This window comes from Hemiscyllium ocellatum, chromosome 29, assembly GCF_020745735.1.
Source record: "Hemiscyllium ocellatum isolate sHemOce1 chromosome 29, sHemOce1.pat.X.cur, whole genome shotgun sequence".
NCBI classification, from domain to species: domain Eukaryota; kingdom Metazoa; phylum Chordata; class Chondrichthyes; order Orectolobiformes; family Hemiscylliidae; genus Hemiscyllium; species Hemiscyllium ocellatum.
The window spans coordinates 56,538,940-56,560,592 of NC_083429.1; the positions used below are offsets into that span (position 1 = coordinate 56,538,940).

General features: G+C 43.0%; 2 protein-coding genes across 3 annotated transcripts in view; one reads left to right on the plus strand and one right to left on the minus strand.

Annotated features, from left to right (window-relative positions):
- Nucleotides 1-11,829, plus strand: part of LOC132829722 (rho guanine nucleotide exchange factor 12-like) — a 134,676-nt gene extending 122,847 nt beyond the window's left edge. For both annotated transcript variants that reach the window (XM_060847093.1, XM_060847094.1), the window contains 4 exons: nt 1,672-2,112; nt 2,447-2,697; nt 8,007-8,070; nt 10,137-11,829. In XM_060847093.1, coding sequence (XP_060703076.1) covers nt 1,672-2,112; nt 2,447-2,697; nt 8,007-8,070; nt 10,137-10,147 — 767 coding nt within the window. In that variant the 3' untranslated portion in view covers nt 10,148-11,829. The remainder of the gene's footprint in view (nt 1-1,671; nt 2,113-2,446; nt 2,698-8,006; nt 8,071-10,136) is intronic.
- A 558-nt stretch (nt 11,830-12,387) lies between these two features.
- The window catches only part of tecta (tectorin alpha), an 84,189-nt gene continuing 74,923 nt past the window's right edge, over nt 12,388-21,653 (minus strand). Inside the window, exons 15-20 of the mRNA XM_060847028.1 lie at nt 21,208-21,371; nt 19,710-19,958; nt 19,076-19,238; nt 18,649-18,739; nt 12,890-13,006; nt 12,388-12,717 (exon numbers count right to left, since the gene is read on the minus strand). Coding sequence (XP_060703011.1) covers nt 12,617-12,717; nt 12,890-13,006; nt 18,649-18,739; nt 19,076-19,238; nt 19,710-19,958; nt 21,208-21,371 — 885 coding nt within the window. The 3' untranslated portion in view covers nt 12,388-12,616. The remainder of the gene's footprint in view (nt 12,718-12,889; nt 13,007-18,648; nt 18,740-19,075; nt 19,239-19,709; nt 19,959-21,207; nt 21,372-21,653) is intronic.

The following is a 21,653-nucleotide window of genomic DNA, read 5'->3' on the forward strand; positions in this document are numbered from 1 at the left end:
ACTCCGAGGGTGTGCCCTTGAATCGTAGTCTTTCTTACTAGTGGAAATACCTTCTCCATGTCCACTCCATCCATGGCTATCAGTATCCTGAAGGTTCAATCAGATTCCCTTCATCTCTCTAAACTCCTTTTGGGTACAGAGTAAGAGTACTAAACCATTCCGCATATGACAAACTCTTCATCCCTTATCTCTTCCTTCTTGTAAACTCCTCGTCCAACAACAGTGCATCCTTCCTCATAATTATACAAACCCTGCGCTACGGAAAGAGACCATTCAGCCCATCAACACTGCACCAACCCTCCAAGAAGCATCCCACCACACCCACCCCGAATGCTGTAAACCCACATTTACCATGGCTAAACTACATAGCCTGCACATCCATAATTTAGCATGGCCTATCCACCTAATTTGCATATCTTTGGACTGTGGGAGGAAACAGGAGTACCTGGTGGAAGCCCATGCTGACATGGGGAGAACATGTAAACTCCACACAGATAGTCACCCAAGAATTGAATCTGGGTGCTTGGTGCTGTAAGGCAGCAGTGCTAACCACTGAGCTATCCTGCAGCCCTAAAGTGATCTATCCACAAGCCAAACTCCCCTTCAGCAGTTGGATGAAGTGTAAACTCTTTTCAGTATCTCTCACTTCCAGTTTTTGCTCTCCCTGTATTTTGTGTTTGGACTCTGGAGTGGGATTTGAACCCAGAGTCTCGTGGTTCAAAAGCCCCAGTGCTACACACCGAATAATGGCAGACGCTAATACGGGGCCCAAAACTGCTCACAATATTCCAAATGTGCTGTCATCAGATCTTGTATTCTAGCACTCATGAAATGAATGCTACCATTGCATTTGCCTTACTAACTGCCAACTGAAACCTGCATGTTAACCTTAAGAGAATCCTGAATTGGTACTCTAATTCCCTTCGTGTTTTAGAGTTCCAAAGCCTTTCCCAGTTTGGAAAATAGTATATACCTCTATTCATATCCAAGTGCATAACCCCGCACTTTTCACACATTGTATTCCATCTGCCACATCTTTGTGAAAGCCCTAGTTAGAGCTGGAACATTTTTAAATCTAACACCCTGTTACAGCCCAAGAGCTGGAAAGTAGGATGAGGCTGCAGTGACTTTTTTTTTGCTGATGGGCCTAATGGCTTCGTCCATGCTCTAAGTTTCTTTGACTGACTGTTTTCTGTAGCAAGTTCTTCATCTTAACAGGGAATGGAGTGGACAGTAACTGGCTCAGCATTGTACCAGATGTTTTAAGATAAAGCAGTTTGTAGTCTAGGTACTACTCTGTCTATCAGAGCCAGGAGTTTGTAACAACCTTAGAACCTAAAGTTCAAGCATTGAATACTTGTATTGTTGTTGAGTGTTGTGTGGGTAAATAGTTTTTGCATCTGAAAATGCCTCAATAAGTAAAATCCTAGTGTCAAGAGCATTCCTCATGGGGAACGTGCAACCTTAGAAGGTGATTGAGAGGAGTTTTATTCCGTCGATATATTTAAGGTGAGGTTAAAGTAGCACTTGAAGGAGGAGACATTATGCTAATTGAGGAGAAGGGTTTGGAGGAGGCTTCATTGGAGCATAAATATCAGCATGTTCTTAGGATTAAAGGGTTCTATACTATACATTCTGAATAATTCTATGTAATTCTCTACCCCTGCAAAGTTCACACCTTGAAGCAATTGCTCTCCTTTCACATGCTGAATTTGGATGATGATGGCAGTGATGGAGGCTCATTTCAGCACCTTCCAGAGGAAGACAGTTGCCTGACGTCTCCAAAGCCAGGGGCAGATGGGTCACTGGATTGTACAGTGTATTATCAAGGTGAGACAACTGACAAGACTCTGCAGCATCAGGTTGAGTTAGACAATGGGACACTGGAAGAAACAGAAACTCAAACAAGTCTTACTGAAAGGACTAAACTTTCCCGTCACTTTATGCTGGATGCGGCTCACGGTGAAGAGCACAACCCAGACTCTGCAACCGATGACAGCGGAGAAAGGTTCTATGATGCCCCAGAAGATCATGCAGATGAACATCGGCCACAGCAGAACTGCTCCAGTCCCAACAGAGATGAGAGGTCAAAGTCGCAAGCACGTGTGTCAGGTTAGTATATGTGGCGACCTCCTGCAGCTATTTCCAGAGAGCACTTTGGATTATGATAATGGATCATTGTGGGGAGAGGTTATTTTGGTTGGGGGGGGGGGGGTGTCAATTCTGTATTTTAAAGCATTTTCTTTTGAGCTTCCCATGACACTGGTTATTTAGTCAGCAATGTTTTTATGTCACCAATGCATTTCCTGGAATGTCTTGGTAATTCCAAAGGGAGTTATACTATTGCTTAACCTGTTTAACATGAGGCTCCTGGACTAGTCTATCAACTCTGGTTCTCTAAAGCTTTGCTATTCCTTATTAAAGTTATCTTCATTCACCTTAACAGGACATTACATAACCCTGGATGGATTTCCACAGACTGAGGGGAGCTCCACTGATGAAACTGACATGTCAGTGATTCAGGCTGAATGTTCAGTGGATTATACTGCCCAAAGTACAGAAGCAAGGGAGGATTGCAATGTTAGTGGACCGTGTAATCCAGGCGTGGAATTCGCTCAGTTACTTCCTTCGTTGGATGTACAAAATCAAATACTCCAATTGATACGGAGAATAGAGTCCAACCTGAAACATTTAAAGGTATGACTCTTCTTGGTAAATACTCAATCAATCGTCCCGACCCTTGGTGAAATAGCATTATCAGGCTGTCTCTAACTCCTTTGATAGAACTGGTGGATTTTCTCATTCTGTGACTGAGCATGAGCTGGTGTTGCTGTCAATATGATGTGCATCTGTCAATGGTAATGTGTTTATAAACTAGCTTTTTAGGAAGAAGGGGACTAGGGCTGGGGCCGTGATCAAAAGCTGAGGTGAGTACTGGCTCAAAGTTCCAGAGTCTTTTTTGATTGACTTTTTAATTATGTTTCCTCTAGGAAAGAGAAGGCCAACATTTGGCTTGATAAATTCCGAAAAATTTATAAGAATTCTTTAATAGGTTGAGGCCAGAAAAGAGAGCATCAGTATATAAGTCAGTAATAATTTCAGGAGACTTCTTTACCTTCCTAACAGCACTTTGGTGTTCCCACACCTCCTGGACTACAGTAGCTCAAGAAGACAAGTTCACTACCACCACTTCAAAGGCAATTAGGGGTGGGCAGTAAATACTTGAATGATGAGAATGTGAAGCTAATTATCACATTGGTTAAAATGAATTGTGTAGATACATTTAATAGAAAGGAGAAAGTGAGGACTGCAGATGCTGGAGATCAGAGCTGAAAATATGTCGCTGGAAAAGCGCAGCAGGTCAGGCAGCATCCAAGGAACAGGAGATTCGACGTTTCGGGCATAAGCCTCATTCCTGAAGAAGGGCTCATGCCCGAAACGTCGAATCTCCTGTTCCTTGGATGCTGCCTGACCTGCTGCGCTTTTCCAGCAACACATTTTCAGCACATTTAATAGAAAGCCAAAGAAACCTAAGGGATAGAGAGAAAGGAATAAAATGTTTTGTTGATAGGATGAAATTAAACTGTGTACAGAGGATTGCGTGGAATACAAACACGAGAAAGGACCTATTGGGCCAAATAACAAGTTTGTGTAATTATGTGCTTGCTTGTAGGCTGCTGGGAATTGCTGTGTTAAATGCTAATTGGATCGCCAATGTGAGGGTAGGGCTGATCAGTGATAGTGGAGGGCACTTGAGTCTGGAGTCAGAGGAAGTAGGAAAGGTCCTTAATGAATACTTTGTTTCAGTATTCACTACTGAGAAGGACTTGAAGTTTGTGAGGACAGCATGAAACAGGTTGATATGCTAGAACAGGTTCATGTCAAGAAGGAGGATATGCTGAAAATTTTGAGAAACATAAAGATAGATAAATCCCCTGTGCAAGGCAGCATGGTGGCTCAGTGGTTAGCACTATTGCCTCTCAGCGCCAGGGACCAGGGTTCGACTCTAGACTCTGGCGACTGTGTGTGGAGTTTGCACATTCTCGCCGTGTCTGCTTGGGTTTCCTCCGAGTGCTCTGGTTTCTTTCCACAGTCCAAAGATGTGAAGGTTAGGGTGGATTGACCATGCTAAATGCCATAGTGTTCAGGGATGTGTAGGTTAGGTGCATTAGTCAAGGGTAAATGTAGAATAATTGGGGAATTGGGTCTGGGTGGGTTACTTTTCAGAGGGTCGGTGTGGACTTGTTGGGCCAAATGGTCTTTTTTCACACTAGGAATTCTATGATTCTATAATAAGATGGGATATACCCAAGGTTACTACAGGAAGCGAAGGATGAGATTGCTGCGTCTTTGGTGATGATCTTTGCATCCTCGCTGTTCATTGAAGTAGTGCCTGATGATTGGAGGGTGGCAAATGTTATTCCCTTGTTCAAGAAAGGGAATAGGAATAATCTTGGGAATTACGACCAGTCAGTTTTAAGTCTCTGGTTGCCAAATTATTAGGGAAGATTCTGAGACAGGATTTATGATTACTTGGAAAACCATATTTTGATTAGAGATAGTCAGCGTGGCTTTCAAGGGTCAGGTCATGCCTCATATGCCTTATTGAATTCTTTGAGGATGTGACAAAACACATTGAGGAAGGTAGAGCAATGGATGTGGTGTACTTTGATTTTATCAAGGCATTTGATAAGAATCCCCACAGTAGGCTCATTCAGAAAATAATGAGGCATGGGATACAGGGATACTTGTCTGTCTGGATAGAGAATTACTTGGCCCATAGAAGTCTGAGGGTGGTAGCAGATGGAAAGTATTCAGACTGGAGCTTGGTGACCAGTGATGTTCCGCAGGGATCAGTTCTGTTACCTCTACTCTTGCTTGGATGAGGAAGTGGAAGGCTGGGTTAGTAAGTTTGTCGATGACATGAAGGTTGGTGGAGTGGTGGACAGTGTGGAGGGCTGTTGTAGGTTACAACAGGACATTGACAGGATGCAGAGTTGGGGCTGATGTGTGACAGGAGTTCAACCGAAAAAAGTGTAAAGTGATTCATTTTGGAAGGTTGAATTTGAATGCAGATTACAGCGTTAAAGGCAGGATTCTTGGCAGCACTGTGGAGGAACAAAGGGATCTTCGGGTCCATGTCCAGAGATCCCTCAAAGTTGCCACCCAAGTTAATAAGGTTGTTAAGAAGGTGTTTGGTGTGTTGGCTTTCTTTAGCAGGAGCATTAAGTTTAAGAACCGTGAGGTTATGCTGGAGTACAATAATGTCCTGGTTAGACCTCAGTTGGTATATTGTGTTCAGTTCTGGTAGCCTCATTAGAGGAAAGATGTGGAAGCATTAGCAAGGGTGCAGAGGAGATTTATCAGGATGCTGCCTGGACTGGAGGGCATGTCTTATGAAGAAAGGTTGAGGAAGCTAGGGCTTTTCTCATTGGAGAGAAGAAGGATGAGTGATGACTTGATTGAGATGTACAGGATGATGATAGGCATGAGTAGAGTGGATTGCCAGAGCCTATTTCCCAGGCAAAAATGGTTATCACGAGGAGGCATAATTTTAAGGTGATTGGAGGAAAGTTATGGGGAGATGTCAGAGGTTGGTTCTTTACACAGAGAGTGGTGGATATGTGGAATGCTCTCTCTCTCTCTCTCTGTCTGAGCTACTAACATTTCTGATGAATGATTACTGGGTTCAAAATGTTAACTCCCTGCTTTCTTCCCACAGATGCTGCCAGATCTGCTGAATTTCTCTAGCAATTTCTGTTCTTGTTTCAGATCTCCATCGTCAGTAATTTGTGAGAAAATATTGTAGTGGCAGAAGACAGGCAGATTGCTATGTATTTTCAAAATTAAGAATAGGTCCAACATGCCTGGGGAATTCTAGACCAGTAATCTTCAACTTGGGAATAAAAGGATAATAGCGTATCTAGATAAGGAAGGAAGATATATAGATAAAGGAACTGGAATGATGAACGCTCAATATGAATTTCAAGACAGAAAACCTTGCTTGATCAGCCATGTTCATTCTGTTTCACCATTGGAGGAGGGCATTTGGTCTATTGCATCTGCATTGAGTGTCTGAAGAATCAGATAACTTATTGTGATTTCCCCTATCTTCTCCCTCTAATCATCTTTTTCAGATAATGATCCCATGCCTGATTTAAATCTGTTAATTGAATCTACCTACTTTCCAGATCCAGTATTCAGAGCAAAAGTTTTTTTTCCTCCTGTCGCTATTGCCTCTTTTGCCAATTACCTTAAATGTTTGCCCTGTTATTCTTGGTCCGTTCACAAGCAGCAGTTTTTCCCCATCTTCTCCAAGAAACTTAAAAATCACAGGAAGGAGCAGTGCTTCGAAAGCATGTACTTCCAAATAAACCTGTTGGACTATAATCTGGTGTTGTGATTTTTAATTTTGTCCACCCCAGTCCAACACTGGCACTTCCACATCATGTTCTCCAAGAAAAACAATTTCAGCTTCTCCAATTTATCTTTGTACATAGGTTTTTCATACATTTTTGAAAAATAAGGCAACCATTGGTAATGTGATAGATGTAATTTATTGGTATTTTCCTCATGAAAATGAATAAGACCAGAGGAAAGTGGAGTCAATGTAAGTGGTGGGAATGGATTGCAAGCTGCCTTCAGAACAACATGAAGACTTTAGAGAAGGAATAAAGAGTAGTCCTCAGAATAGCAGAGAGTGGGTAGTGGTGATCCACAAGAATTACAGCTGGGACATGGCTGTTCCCAATTTAATTCCAAAATCCAACTCATTATGCAAAAACATAATTCCTAAATTAATGAATTATATGAAACTCTTTTGTTGGGGAGCTTATTCCGTACTGATGCATATTGCAATGAAATATAGAATGTATATAAACTTGCCAAATAGGCAAAAAACTGGCAAATGAAGTGCAACTCCAATAAATATGAAGTAAAACATTTGGTAGCAGTAGAATTTGGTGGAATAAAGAGGTTACTCAGTATTTCAAAGGTGCAATCTGGATCTGGTAGAGGAACAATGCAATCTTTTGTACAAAAAGAGCATCACTAAAAGTTGTGCCACAGGTTAGCAATGCCTTGAGTATCTAAATCTGTGTTGAATTGTGTTTAGAGTGTACTCTGTTGTATGCAGATATGGTTGTGGTATACAAAGAGGACATCAAGGCACTGAAGAGAGTTCAGGGAAGATTTACAAGGTTGCTAGAAATCCTGGGTTTATATGTCAGAAAAGCACAGACAAGTTGTGTCCTTTTTGAATAAAGAAAGCTAAGAGGTGAGCTAATAAAGTCTTTAAAATGATAGGTTTTGACATAGTGGAGTCAGACTGAATTCTTATATTTGTAGGATAAAGCATAACTAGAGACCATCAACATAAGGTAGTTGTTGAAAAATTCAGTCGGAAATTCAGAAGCAACTTCCTTACCCAGATAGTAGTGAGGATGTGTAACTTTCTACTGTAAGGAACAGCTGAAGTGAATAGTATAGATGTACTTAAGGGAAGCTCATCAAGCATGTGAGGGAGCAGCATTTTTTTAAATATTCACTCAGGGCATTTGTTGCTCACCCCTAGCTGCCCTTGAACTGAATGGCTTAAAATGCCATTTCAGAGGGCAATGAAAAGTCAAGTATATTGTTGGGGTCTGGAGTCACATAGGCCACACCAGGTGAGAATGGCAAGTTTCCTTCCCTGAAGGTGGTTAGTGAGCCAGGTCGGTTTTTCTAACAATCAACAAAGGGTTCATGGTCGTCAGTAGATTCTTAACTTCAGTTTTTGTTTATTTAATTCAAACTCCAATTCCATCATTTTCCTTGATGGGATTTGAACCCTGAACATCAACTGAATTTCTGGATTAATAGTCAAGCAATAATACCACTAGGCCAACACCTCCCCATGATAGAGGGAAACAGTGTTAAATTGAAACATAAATAGCAGGGACTGTTTGGGCTGAGCAGCCTGTTTCTGTATATCCAGTGCAATCTTACACATTTCTCTGTGATTTCAGGAGGTGGAGTTGGAATATTACAATCAACAGGTCTTGGAATCAGCAGTGTCACATGAGCAAACAAGTAAGTAACCAATTTGCACTGCACCTTTATCCTTCTGCACGAGGCATGTTAGTTATGAGGATTGAAATAGCAAACCCTTCTGCAAAATGAGGGTCTCTATTTTATTGTGGAATTGTAAGATTCCTGTTTGTACTTCATGTTTTTCTCCCTACTTGCTAAGAGATTAGAAATATATAAAGCGCACTCTCCTGTTGTTTCATCTATGTTTGCATAATACATGCACCATTTGGTTTTGTACACCTTCATCACAATGGATCTGAATCAATGCAGTGAACAATATCATGAGGAAGCCAGAATTATATGAAATTAATATTGTTTAGCAAATGCTATATTGAGTTGATAATACTCTCTCAAAATCATTCCCAAGGTGAACAATTTGATTTTGAGTGCTATTTTCATGAAAACAGTAACAATTGTGAATTGGGTTGAGAGAATACTGTTGAAGTAGACAAGGGAAGGATTCATAAGATGGATTTGAGGGACATAGTGAGGAGACTGTGTCCAGAAGTAGATGGCTTGTGAGTGGATGCTCCAGAGTTGACAGAATTCAAATCTGAATTGACCAATATTTGGTTTCTCAGGAATCTAGAGTCGTAGAGATGTACAGCATGGAAACAGAAGCTTCGGTCCAACTCGTCCATGCCAAGCAGATATCCTAACCTAGTCCCATTTGCTAGCACTTGGCACATATCCCCTTAAACCCTTCGTATTCCGAAACCCATCCAGATACCTTTTAAATGCTATGATTGTACCAGCCTCCACCACTTCCTCTGCCAGCTCAATCCATACACGCACCACCCTCTGTGTGAAAAGGTTGCCTCTTAGGTCCCTTGTCAAGTTTTCTCTTTTCACCCTAAACCTATGCCCTCCAGTTCTGGATTCCCCCACCCCAGGGAAAAGACCTTGTCTATTTACTCTATTTATTGTCTATTGCCCTTCGTGATTTTACAAACATCTATAAGGTCACCCCTCAGCCTCTGATGCTCTAGGGAAAGCAGCTCCAACCTATTCAACCTTTCCCTGTAGCTCAAACCCTCCAACCCTGGCAACATTCTTGGAAATCTTTTCTGAACCCTTTCAAGTTTTACAACATTCTTCCAACAGAAGGGAGACTAGAATTGCACATAATATTCCAAAAGTGGCTAACCAATGTCCTGTACAGCTGCAACATGACTTCCCAGCACCTATACTCAATACTCTGATCTAAATGAAAGCATACCAAACACTTTCTTCACTATCCTATCTCCCTGTGACTCCACTTTCAAGGAACCATGAATTTGCACTCCAAGGTCTCTTTGCTCAACAACACTCCCCAGAACCATACCATTAAGTGTATAAGTCCTGCCCTGATTTGCCATTCTGAAATGCAGGGCCTCACATTTATCTAAATTAAACTCTATCTGCCACTCCTCATCCCATTGGCCCATCTGATCAAGATCCCGTTGCACTCGGAAATAACCCTCTTCACTCTCCACTACACCACCGATTTTGGTGTCATCTGCAAACTCCTATGTTCACATCCAAATCATTTATTTAAATGATGAAAAGCAGTGGACCCAGCCCTGTCCTTGTGGCACACCATTGGTGACAGGCTTCCAATCTGAAAGACAACCCTCCAGCACCACCTTCGAGCCTGTTCTGTTCCAAATGGCAAGTTCTCCCTGTATTCCATGAGATTTAACCTTGCTAACCAATCTACCAGGAGGAACCTTGTCGATTGCCTCAATCAAGTCCATATAGATCATGTCCACCACTCTGCCCTCATCAATCCTCTTTGTGAGTTTTGTGAAAAAGTAAATCAGGTTAGTGAGACATGATTTCCCACACACAAAGCCATGTTGACTATCCCTAATCAGTCCTTGCCCTTCCAAATACATGTAAATCCTGTCCCTCAGGATTCTCTCCATTGTCTTGCCTACCAATCATTACATTTGGGGCGTAGAGGAACATTTATGTAGAAGAAGTTTATGTCGAAGATTAGCCTCGATTATCTCAATTGGTGGACTGGGCTCAAGGTGCTATATGATCAACTGTTGCTCCAATTTTTTAATGTCTTATCTCCACAGGAGACAGTTAATGCAGTTTGGTCGGATACAGAATCGAGCCAGACTTGGTGTTGAAATGTGGGTGCTTGGATCTGATCCCTCAAAGCTCCAGCTAACTCTGGACTTTGGAGACATTTGTGGAACCAAATGTTGATTCTGTAAATGCCACTGAGTTCTGCATGTCATTTTTGGGATGGTCCTGCTGGTGACCAGTGAGTGCTACTGGTTTCCGCCGCACTGGTGAGTTCCGGAACAGTTGATATAATCACCTTCCCTTGTGTACACTCACCTCTCTTGATTATAGAACTGATCTCACTCGCCACATGTCCAAAAACCAAATGTACAGAAATTTGGAAGAAAATCAATTTAGATTTTGAAGAAATCGAGATGTATTTATTTGTATCCACATGCTATGATAAATGCAATCTTTTTGTTATAATTTTTATTTTTGTAGTCTGCATTGAGCTGATTTGCAGACGAAGATTGAGATCTGGTCAATTAATGGAATTCAACACTGGGGGCAGTGAAATAGATGGAATAGGGGTGCAAGAGAATTATTACACTGTGAGAGAGACACAACACAGTTGGGATATGAGAAGGAGAGTTATAGTCGGCTGTTGTGTGAGAGGATGATGTGTTATTGCACAATTTCATAGCTACAGCATAAATATGAGAAGGCTCGACAGGTTTCAGACCCATGTGCACTTGCTGTATCCTGATGAGCTGTAGAATCAGGGTTCTGGACCAAAGCTCTTTTATTAGCAAAGCCTCCACTTGGAGAGAAGCAACAGATTAAAGACCAGGTACTTGTTTCAGGTTATGATGAACTTTATAACCTGTCATTTCCCTGAGCATGTGCAGATCGTTTGCAGTATTGTTTTGTACTTTTTGCAAATGCATTTACCTGAGATAATCTGTACTTTTTGCAAACATGTACTTCTCACCAAGAGGGAAGGGTTGGAAAAACAAACTATTTACTTAATAAAGGCAGATCTAGTTTCTGAAACAAAATGTTAGAAATGTTAAAATCCTGGGCTTGGGCTGACCAGCACTTTCTATCAGAATTTCTGATATGTTCAGGCATTTAGGACATCACCTCCTAAGAACTGTGAAACACATAATAAGTGGAACTTCCTATCCATTCCTGTGCCACTTGTTTAAGAAGCTGTTTCCGCAGACATGCCATGTCTAATTATGGTTTCTGTTTCACTAATTGGTCTCAGATGTGGCTCTGAGGAGTAGTTTCATTGCTGAGCTGACAATCAGCCCCTAACTGAGCTGGAAGTTACCATAGTTGTTGTTTTGTACCGATTACAGATTGAGTACAAGAAACGGCTAATGTGAGCCCAGTGCTGGGTTTCATTGTTTTAGTCAGACTTTACAATCACGTTCAGCTCTCAAACCATCAGTTACTTGACTGCTTGTTCTAACACTACGGATTGCCCCTGACGTGTATACACATCTGGTGTAGCCCCTCTTGCTGTTCTATATATTGCCCTGCACATTACACTAACCTTGCTGCCTCCCCTAACCTATAGTTTTAAAGTTTAGAACTTTGACATATTTCATTTGTTTTTATTAACTTTGTAAAATAGCATCTCGTGTAAGATTTAGTAAAAACATTATGTTACTTGAAAGAAATATAATTCTGTTTTTGGGATCTGGGTTTTAAAGAAATGTTTCATTATAATTATAATGTTGAAATATAATTAAAAAGCTTGTGGCTGAAAGATTTGCTTCTATTACTTTTGCCCTTGTGTGTAATTTGTGATTTTCCAGTCTGACCGTCTATTCTTCACTGTGGCTGAGTCCCACAGCTGTCTGTTCTCCATCCAGCATCCATCCTGGACAACTAAGGGCCCCTCTCATCCAGGCACCAAGCCTCTGCACACCGCTCCTGGAACAGTCTCCTGATTAGTCTAACTGTTAAGTCACAGCGCTGGCTGTGATCAGCTGCTTGCCCTGTATCCTGGGAATATGGACATTGGAGGTGTTTGTGTTTTGAACCAACTAATTTTAATACCATTTTTTAGTGAGCTGGAGTAATATTTGCTAATGCTTTTCCTGATATTTCTTTAGTTCTTCAAGTCTATTTACAACTGAAAATATGAATGAAGGAGGGTATGAGGCCATTTAGCCCCTTATGCAGGCTCTATTAGTCAGTAAAGTCAAGGCTGATCTCCACTGTATGTTCATGAAACGGAGATAGTTTGAATCAGAATGAGCCTAAATTCTAATGAAATTGTTTTTATTTTCAAATTGATCTTCCTACATTGAACAAAAGGCTGAATCCTAAAACCAAGAACAGTTCAGACTAGAGTTCTCACGCCTATAAATTCATTACACAGTCCAGATCTTATGATCCTTCACTACAGTAGTATTTAAATAAAACAAAATAAAGTTAATTTGACAAATTCCCCAACAGTACAAAAATGCATTGCTTCTTAAATTCTGATCAATGCCACCTGTTTCCAAAGCAATTGCTTCCATCTTCATTCTTCTTACGGTTTCAGGTTGTGTGTGTTTATCAATATCCAGCAAAACAGCTGTGTCATCACCAGAAGTGTGGGGAGAATCACTGGCTCACTACAAGCACTTAAAGCTGCAGAGAGACAAGAAATGGTTAATTTGAGATGGCAAATGGCATTAAATGTAGGTGAGAAAAACCATGATGAAACCTGCCTTTGACATTATTTTGTGTGTGTGCTGACCAAGCCCCAAACTCTGATTTTGGTCCAAAGCTAAGGAGAATCACTGATTTGTTGGTAGCCTACCTCTGCAGTGTTTGCCATCCCAATGCAGAAAGCCCGTTGTACAGCTGCAGACTGCGTGCTCCATCTGACTTGTGCAAATCTGTTCACAGCCACCATTGTCTTTCTCACACCAATCAGCTGCTATACAAAGAGGGAAAACATCACAACCAGTGCTGTTAAACTTGTTAGTGTCACACAGGTTCTACAGTGACCTTCTACCTCACTAGTGTTTGTACAGCACATCCAGGCACCCAAACAATAGTAGAATAGTGCAGAGTGTCCTATGAATTTCACTGGCTCACACTACAGACCATAAATGCAGCATTGAACATGACATCATAAAGTCTTCCACTTATGCCTTGGACTACCTTGAGACTTGAGAAGTTGAATTCTTTCGGATTGGGCTTATACAATTGATGGTAGGGCCTTGAGTAGTGTTGCAGAACAGAGGGGTGCCGGTACATGATTCTTTGGTGTTTGTATCACATGTAGACAGGGTGGTTAAAAAGACGCTTGGAAGGCTTGTGTTCATTGCTCAGTCTTTTGAGTATAGGAGTTGGGAATCATGTTGACGTTGTACAGGAAGTTGGTGAGGCCTCTTCTGGAATACAGTATCCAGTTCTGGTCACCCAGTTAGCGCAAGGATCTTATTTAGCTGGAGAGGGTTCAAAAGAGATTTACCAGAAAGTTGCTGGGTGTGGAAGATTTGAATTATAAGGAAAGGTGAGACTTTTTTCACTGGAGTATAGGATGTTGAGAGGCGACCTTTATAGAAGTTTATAAAATCATGAGGGGTATAGATAGAGTTAATAGTAGTTGTCTTTTCCATAGGATGAGGAATTTCAAGACTTAGGGCCACATTAAAATGAGAGGAGAGAGATTTTAAAAAGACATGAGGGGCAATCATCTTTTACACAGAGGCTGGTTTACGTGTGGAATGAACTTCCAGGGGAAGTAGTGGTTGTGGGTACAATTCCAGCATTTAAAATATATTTGAATAAGTACATGAATGGGAAAGGTTTGGAGGGATGCGGGCCAGGACCAAGCCGGTGGGACTAGTTTAGTTTGGGATTATGGTTGGCATAGACTGGTTGGACCGAAGGGTCTGTTTCTATGCTGTGTCAATCTTCTAGCTCCTATCTTTCACCCTCCTTGTGAATTGGAGGTCATTGAAAACTCTGCTATTCCTGTCCTAATATGCATGTAGTTCCTTTCGCGTATTATTCCTGAGCATGCTGGTGGACTGACACTGATTCTGGGTAAAAACAATGACTGCAGATGCTGGAAACCAGATTTTAGATTAGTGGTGCTGGAAGAGCACAGCAGTTCAGACAGCATCTGAGGAGCAGTAAAATCGACGTTTCGGGCAAAAGCCCTTCATCAGGAATAAAGGCAGAGAGCCTGAAGCGTGGAGAGATAAGCTAGAGGAGGGTGGGGGTGGGGAGAGAGTAGCATAGAGTACAATAGGTGAGTGGGGGAAGGGATGAAGGTGATAGGGCAGGGAGGAGGGTGGAGTGGATAGGTGGAAAAGAAAATAGGCAGGTAGGACAAGTCAATGGGACAGTGCTGAGCTTGAAGTTTGGAACTAGGGTGAGGTGGGGGAAGGGGAAATGAGGAAACTGTTGAAGTCCACATTGATATCTTGGGGTTGAAGTGTTCCGAGGCGGAAGATGAGGCATTCTTCCTCCAGGCGTCTGGTGGTGAGGGAGCGGCGGTGAAGGAGGCCCAGGACCTCCATGTCCTCGGCAGAGTGGGAGGGGGAGTTGAAATGTTGGGCCACAGGGCAGTGTGGTTGATTGGTGCGGGTGTCCCGGAGATGTTCCCTAAAGCGCTCCGCTCGGAGGCGTCCAGTCTCTCCAATGTAGAAGAGAGCGCATCGGGAGCAACGGATACAATAAACAATATTAGTGGATGTGCAGGTAAAACTTTAATGGATGTGGAAGGTTCCTTTAGGGCCTTGGATGGAGGTGAGGGAGGAGGTGTGGGTGCAGGTTTTGCAGTTCCTGCAGTGGCAGGGGAAGGTGCCAGGATGGGAGGGTGGGTTGTAGGGGGGGTTGGTAGACCTGACCAGGTAGTCATGGAGGGAACGGTCTTTGCGGAAGGCGGAAAGGGGTGGGGAGGGAAATATATCCCTGGTGGTGGGGTCTGTTTGGAGGTGGCGGAAATGTCGGCGGATGATTTGGTTTATGCGAAAGTTGGTAGGGTGGAAGGTGAGCACCAGGGGTGTTCTGTCCTTGTTACGGTTGGAGGGGTGGGGTCTGAGGGCGGACGTGCGGGATGTGGACGAGATGCATTGGAGGGCATCTTTAACCACGTGAGAAGGGAAATTGCGGTCTCTAAAGAAGGAGGCCATCTGGTGTGTTCTGTGGTGGAACTGGTCCTCCTGGGAGCAGATACGGCAGAAGCGGAGGAATTGGGAATATGGGATGTCGTTTTTGCAAGAGGTAGGGTAGGAAGAGGTGTAATCCAGGTAGCTGTGGGAGTCAGTGGGTTTGTAAAAAATGTCAGTGTCAAGTCGGTCGTCATTAATGGAGATGGAGAGGTCCAGGAAGGGGAGGGAGGTGTCAGAGATGATCCAGATAAATTTAAGGTCAGGGTGGAATGTGTTGGTGAAGTTGATGATGAATTGCTCAACCTCCTCGTGGGAGCACAAGGTGGCACCAATGCAATCATCAATGTAGCGGAGGAAGAGGTGGGGAGTGGTGCCGGTGTAATTGGCTGTTCTACGTAGCCAACAAAGAGACAGCCATAGCTGGGACCCATATGCGTGCCCATGGCTACCCCTTTGGTCTGGAGGAATGGGAGAATTCGAAGGAGAAATTAAGGGTGAGGACCAATTCGGCCAAATGAATGAGTGTGACGGTAGAAGGGTACTGTTGGGGACGTCGGGAGAGGGAAAAACGGAAGGCTTGGAGGCCCTGGTCATGATGGATGGAGGTGTAGAGAGATTGGATTTCCATGGTGAAGATGAGGTGTTGGGGGCAAGAGAAACGGAAGTCCTTGGAGGAGGTGGAGGGCGTGGGTGGTGTCTCGAATGTATGTTTGAGTTCCTGGACTAAGGGGGATAGGACAGTGTCAAGGTAGTTAGAGATGAATTCAGTGGGGCAGGAGCATGCTGTGACAATGGGCCAGCCAGGGTGGTCAGGCTTGTGGATCTTGAGAAGGAGGTAGAACTGGGCAGTGTGGGGTTCCCGGACTATGAGGTTGGAAGCTGTGGGTGGAAGATCTCCTGAGGTGATGAGGTTCTCTATGGTCTGGGAGATGATGGTTTAGTGATGGGGAGTGGTGGACATGGTCAAGGGGGCGGTAGGAAGAGGTGTTCTCGAGTTGGCGTTTGGCTTCAGCTGGGTAGAGGTCAGTGCGCCAGATTACCACTGCGCCCCCTTTATCTGCTGGCTTGATGGTGAGGTTGGGATTGGAGGGCTGCGTGTGTGAGGGTGAGAGGTTGGAGTGGGGGAGGGGGGTAGACAGGTTGAGGCAGTTAATGTCCCTTTCCCACATTGTACTCCATTTGCCACTTCTTTACCCACCCTCCTCACCTGTCCAAATCCTTCTACATCCTCCCTGCTGCCTCAATGCTACCTGTCTCTCCACCTACCTTTGTATCATCTGCAAACTTAGAATGCCCTCAGTTTATTCATCTTGGTCATTAATGTATAAAGTGAAAAGTTGAGGTCCCAACACTGGCCCTTGCAGAACACCACTGGCTGCCATCCTGAGAAGGACCTTTTTATCCCCACTCTCTGCTTCCTGCCAGACAGCCAAGCTTCTATCCATGCTAGCAGATTGCCTTTGATACCCTGGGCTCTAATCTTACTCAGCAGCCTCCTTTGCAGCACCTAGTCAAAAGCTTTCTTGAAGTCCAAGTAGATAATATCCATTGGCTCTCTTTGGTCTAAAAAACTTATTATCTCCTCAAAGAATTCTAACATATATCAGGCATGACTTTCCCCATGATGAAACCATGCTGACTTTGCCCTATTTTACCATACACATCCAAGTATTCAGAAATCTCATTCTTCACAATGGACTACCCAATCTTACTAAAGCTAATCAGCCTGACGTTTCCCTTTTTTTTGCCTTACTCCTATTTTAAACTGGGGGAGTTACGTTAGCGATTTTCCAGTCCCCTCTAATCCTCCTTGAAAGATCATCAGTCATGCCTCCATTGTTTCTTCAGCTATCTCCTTCAGAACTCTGGGGTGTAGTCAATCTGGTTCAGGTGATTTTATCCACCCCCTAGACCTTTCAGTTTTTCCAGCACCTTCTCCTTGGTGATGACCACCATACTCACTTCTGCCCCTCACTCTTGAATTTTTGGGATGTTACTTGTGTCTTCCACCGTGAAAACTGACACAAAGTAATTATTCAGTTCCTGATTTCCCTAGTCAGCCATGAGTGCCTCATCCTCCCTATACCATGCTGCTTTTTGCTCGGAATGAATCTCGGCTGTGTCTCCCTCAATTACTCCCAGAAACGTCTGCCATTGCTGTTCCACTGTCTCTCCTGCTCGGCTCTCTCCCAGTCAAATCTGGCCAGCTCTCCTCTCATGCCTCTGTACTTGCCTTTATTCAGCAGTAATACCATTACATCTGATTCCACCACCTTCTCCCTCTGAAATTGCAGAAAAAATTCTATCATACGATCATTGCCTCTTAAGGGTTCCTTCATCTTAAGCTCCCTTATCAAGTCTACTTCATTGCACAACACTAAATCCAGTATTGCCTATTCCCTAGTGGGCTCCACCACCTGCTGCTCCAAAAAGCCATCTCATAGATATCGAAAAATTCCTTTTCTTGTGATCCACTCCTAACCTGACTTCCCCAGTCCGCTTGCATATTGAAATCCCCCATAATCACTGTAACCTTGGCTTTTTTACACGCCTTTTCTATCTCCTGGTATACTTATGTCCCACTGTTTGGAGGTTTGTACGTAACTCCCATTATAGTTTTTTAACCTTTGCAGTTTCTCAAATCTACCCACACAGATTCTACATCATCTGACCCTACTTTGTTCTTTGCTGTTGCTTTAATTCCATTTCTCACTTATAAGGCAACCCACCTCCTCTGCCCACCTGCCTGTCTTTTCATGGGATGTATATTCTTAAATATTTAGCTCCCAATCCTGATCCTGTTGCAGCCACGTCTCTGTGATGCCCATCACATCATACCTGCCAATTTCAATCTGTGCCACAAGCTCATTTGCCTTATTTTGTATACTGTCATGATTTGGAGATGCCAATGTTGGACTGGGGTGTACAAAATTTAAAAATCACACAGCATCAGGATTATAGTCCAACAGGTTTAATTGGAAGCACACTAGCTTTCAGAGCGTCGCTCCTTCATCAGGTGATCACTTGATGAAGGAGTGACGCTCCGAAAGCTAGTGTGCTTCCAATTAAACCTGTTGGACTTTAACCTGGTGTTGTGATTTTTAACTTTGTATACTGTTCAGATATATCACCTTCAGTCCTGTATTTACTGTCCACTGTTCATTGTCATTGCTTTATCTGATGTGCTTGAAGTTTGATTCCTTACCCTTTCCAAACACTGTCCTATTTTGTGCGCTGGAGATTTTAATAACTTCTCCTGAATTCTCCTTTCTTTATTTGTTTCATGCTTTTCATGAATAGAATCCACTCCCACAGATGTTAACCTGCTGCTGTTTCTCATGACCACCCTTTTTCACGAGCACATTTTATCCAAGGAGGTTTCACGATGTTGCATGATGAGACTAATCCTGGTCAGTATGCAAAATGTTCAACTTGATTTGAAACTAACCTCTTCTCCTGATGGGGCCAACAGATAGAATCTGCTCTTTCGGGAGTAGCCAGTCCTCATTGGAGAGCCTCCTGTTGTTTGTTGGACAAGTCTATAAGGACCAACACAGATTTGGTCAATAAACCTCAGCACCAAACCAACAGAGAGAGGTGTTTTGGTAGTCGGACTTCTCCAATTCTACAGAGGGGTAGTTTGGATATTTATACCAGTTTCATTATGCGAGCTCTGAACAAAGGGTATGTGTGTGTATGCTCCCCACACCATCTGTGTGCGAGCACTTTGACAGCAGTCCCCAGTTATTAAACTGGCAATCTGACTGGAGGGTTTAGTTTCAGAAGTAAATATCAGGTAAATTCTGCACAATAGTATGAATAGACTTAGAAGCTTGTTCAGTCAGCAATGTTAATAGAAGGCTGGTCTTACTCACAACTCTACAGTTACTTGTATCAGAGTCACATAGCGTTACGTCACAGTGCAGATGGACCTCCTCATAATCACCGATAAACTTGAAGACAACCAGGTGGAAACGACAGGTGAGAGACACTCCGTTCTCCTCCATCTCAATGGTGCTGTCCTTTGAGTTTGGACATCTACTCAAAGCAAAAAGTGGGAGAAGCCATCATATGGCCCAGACTCTAGGGAAATTTGTAACGCCCCCCCCCCCTTCCCACACCCACTGGAATCTGTAAACCACTCTTTCCCCTTGGAGGAGGGGCTTATAAACAATTAATTACAAACGGTAGTGAATGTATCAACCTAAGTTCATGAGAAAATAGGACAGACAGTTAAAAGGCGATTTTCAGGGGATATAAATTGAAGGTAACATTGTGAAATAACAGTATTTTAGAAGATTTCTAAAGGGTTGTGGGGAGATGGGTTCTGCTCTCTGGCTGAAAGGAGAGGAACCCAGTTGAGAGGATCAGTTTACATAGTGGAGGAGCCCAGCAAACAGACTGGGCTCTGTTTACTGCTGGTAAGAATATGTGCTTGAGAATTAGAGGTGGCATCTGTATCCACATGTGCCCATATTACAACAAAATCTTAAGACAGTTCACACAAACCCTTGCTCTATTATCATGTAGCGTAGTCGGTCCTTTGGATTCCGGGATGGAGTGGCCCAGCACCGGTTGATGATCAGAATTAAGTGAGTGGAATCTGCACCTTCAACAAACACTCCAATATATAGGACGTCCCGCGTAGTGAGTGTCACCTCGCCCTCTCGATATGGAAACTTGTAAGATGAATTTTTATACAGAGCCATTTTGGTGATGAAACTACCTTCTTTGGTGGGAAGAGTGAGGTTGACAACACTGGAATAAACAGCAGCATCAGTAAAACCATGAATAAATTAAATCTTACCTCACATATACCCAGGTGCAAGAATCCAGGAATCTAACCTTCACAGTTGCAATGTGATTAAACTTAAACAAAATATTCAGCTGATTCTAATGACCTACTTTCACCCTCCACAGAAGCTGCCTGACTTGCCGAGTTTCCCACACTTCCTGTTCAGAAAGCTATTGCACGTTTTCAGAATCTATTGTATTTTAGTTTTGTTTAAAGACCCTGGGTATTTTATCTGAAGAATTTACCCTCTGTAGTGAAAGATGGAAACTTGGCCTGAATAGAGGAGTATTTGTGTGGAGCAGTACCAAGATGAGTCAAGTCAGTGCAATTAAATCATCAAACAGTGTAGTATAAACTACTTTGTAATCTTCAACTTATTGAAATTTCCAGCAATGAGGTTCCATACGTCCCAGTTTATACTTCCATTGTTTGTGATGAAGTTGTAAACTTAATGTTTTTATTGATATTTAAAACTCAGTAGCAATAGAGAGACTGGATCTGTAGCCAATATCATTTCACCTGATTGCAACCACTAAACTTCAGATTTAACAAACTATTGAAAGACAGGAGTTTAGGCTTGTCCCTAGTGAAATGGGAGGTGAACACTTTTTCAATAATTTGTGCATCTGTCACTTGCACCTGATTGGAGTATACCTCTATATTGCCCTACTGAAAATATCCAGCAACATTTCAGAAAAAAAATGGATTCATTGAACAGCAGTAACAAAAAAGTATAAATGACAATTCTGCAAAGAACTGAGAACCCCACAAAGTCTGCTTTCTTATCAGTTGCCCTTCTCCTACACATGCTCATAGGCAATAAAAACACACGCACACACAGATCCCTGCGCCGCCACTACCACATATACATGCACAGAGACACAGTCTCACACATACACTTCTGTGAGACTGAAAAATGAGTTGCTGGAAAAGCGCAGTAGGTCAGGCAGCATCCAAAGAGCAGGAGAATTGACGTTTCGGGCATAAGCCCTTCTTCAGGCTTATGCCTGAAACGTCGATTCTCCTGCTCCTTGGATGCTGCCTGACCTACTGCGCTTTTCCAGCAACTCATTTTTCAGCTCTGATCTCCAGCATCTGCAGTCTCTCTTTCTCCTACTTCTGTGAGACACCATGCTCAGTGTTTGATAGGGGAACCACTGATAGACCTAATGGCATTTCATCTCCAGGATCCTGACATAGGGCATCACTTACCTCAGCATTGGCCTTACAACAGTTTCAAGAGAAACTTTCAGGTCAAGTTCGTAGGCACAGGAGAACTCAACATTGATGACTCTATCACGGGTAATGACATTGCCTGTGTTGTTCAGACTTTCGATCCAGACAGTATTTATGTACATGATATGCGTTTCATTTGTCTGTTGAGAGAGAATACTGTCACCCTGAGACAAGGTTGTTATATTCTGATTAGATTAGATTAGATTAGATTTAGTGTGGAAACAGGCCCTTCGGCCCAACAAGTCCACACTGACCCGCCGAAGCGAAACCCACCCATACCCCTACATTTACCCCTTACTTAACACTATGGGCAATTTAGCATGGCCAATTCACCTGACCCGCACATCTTTGGACTGTGGGAGGAAACCGGAGCACCGGAGAAAACCCACGCAGACACGGGGAGAACGTGCAAACTCCACACA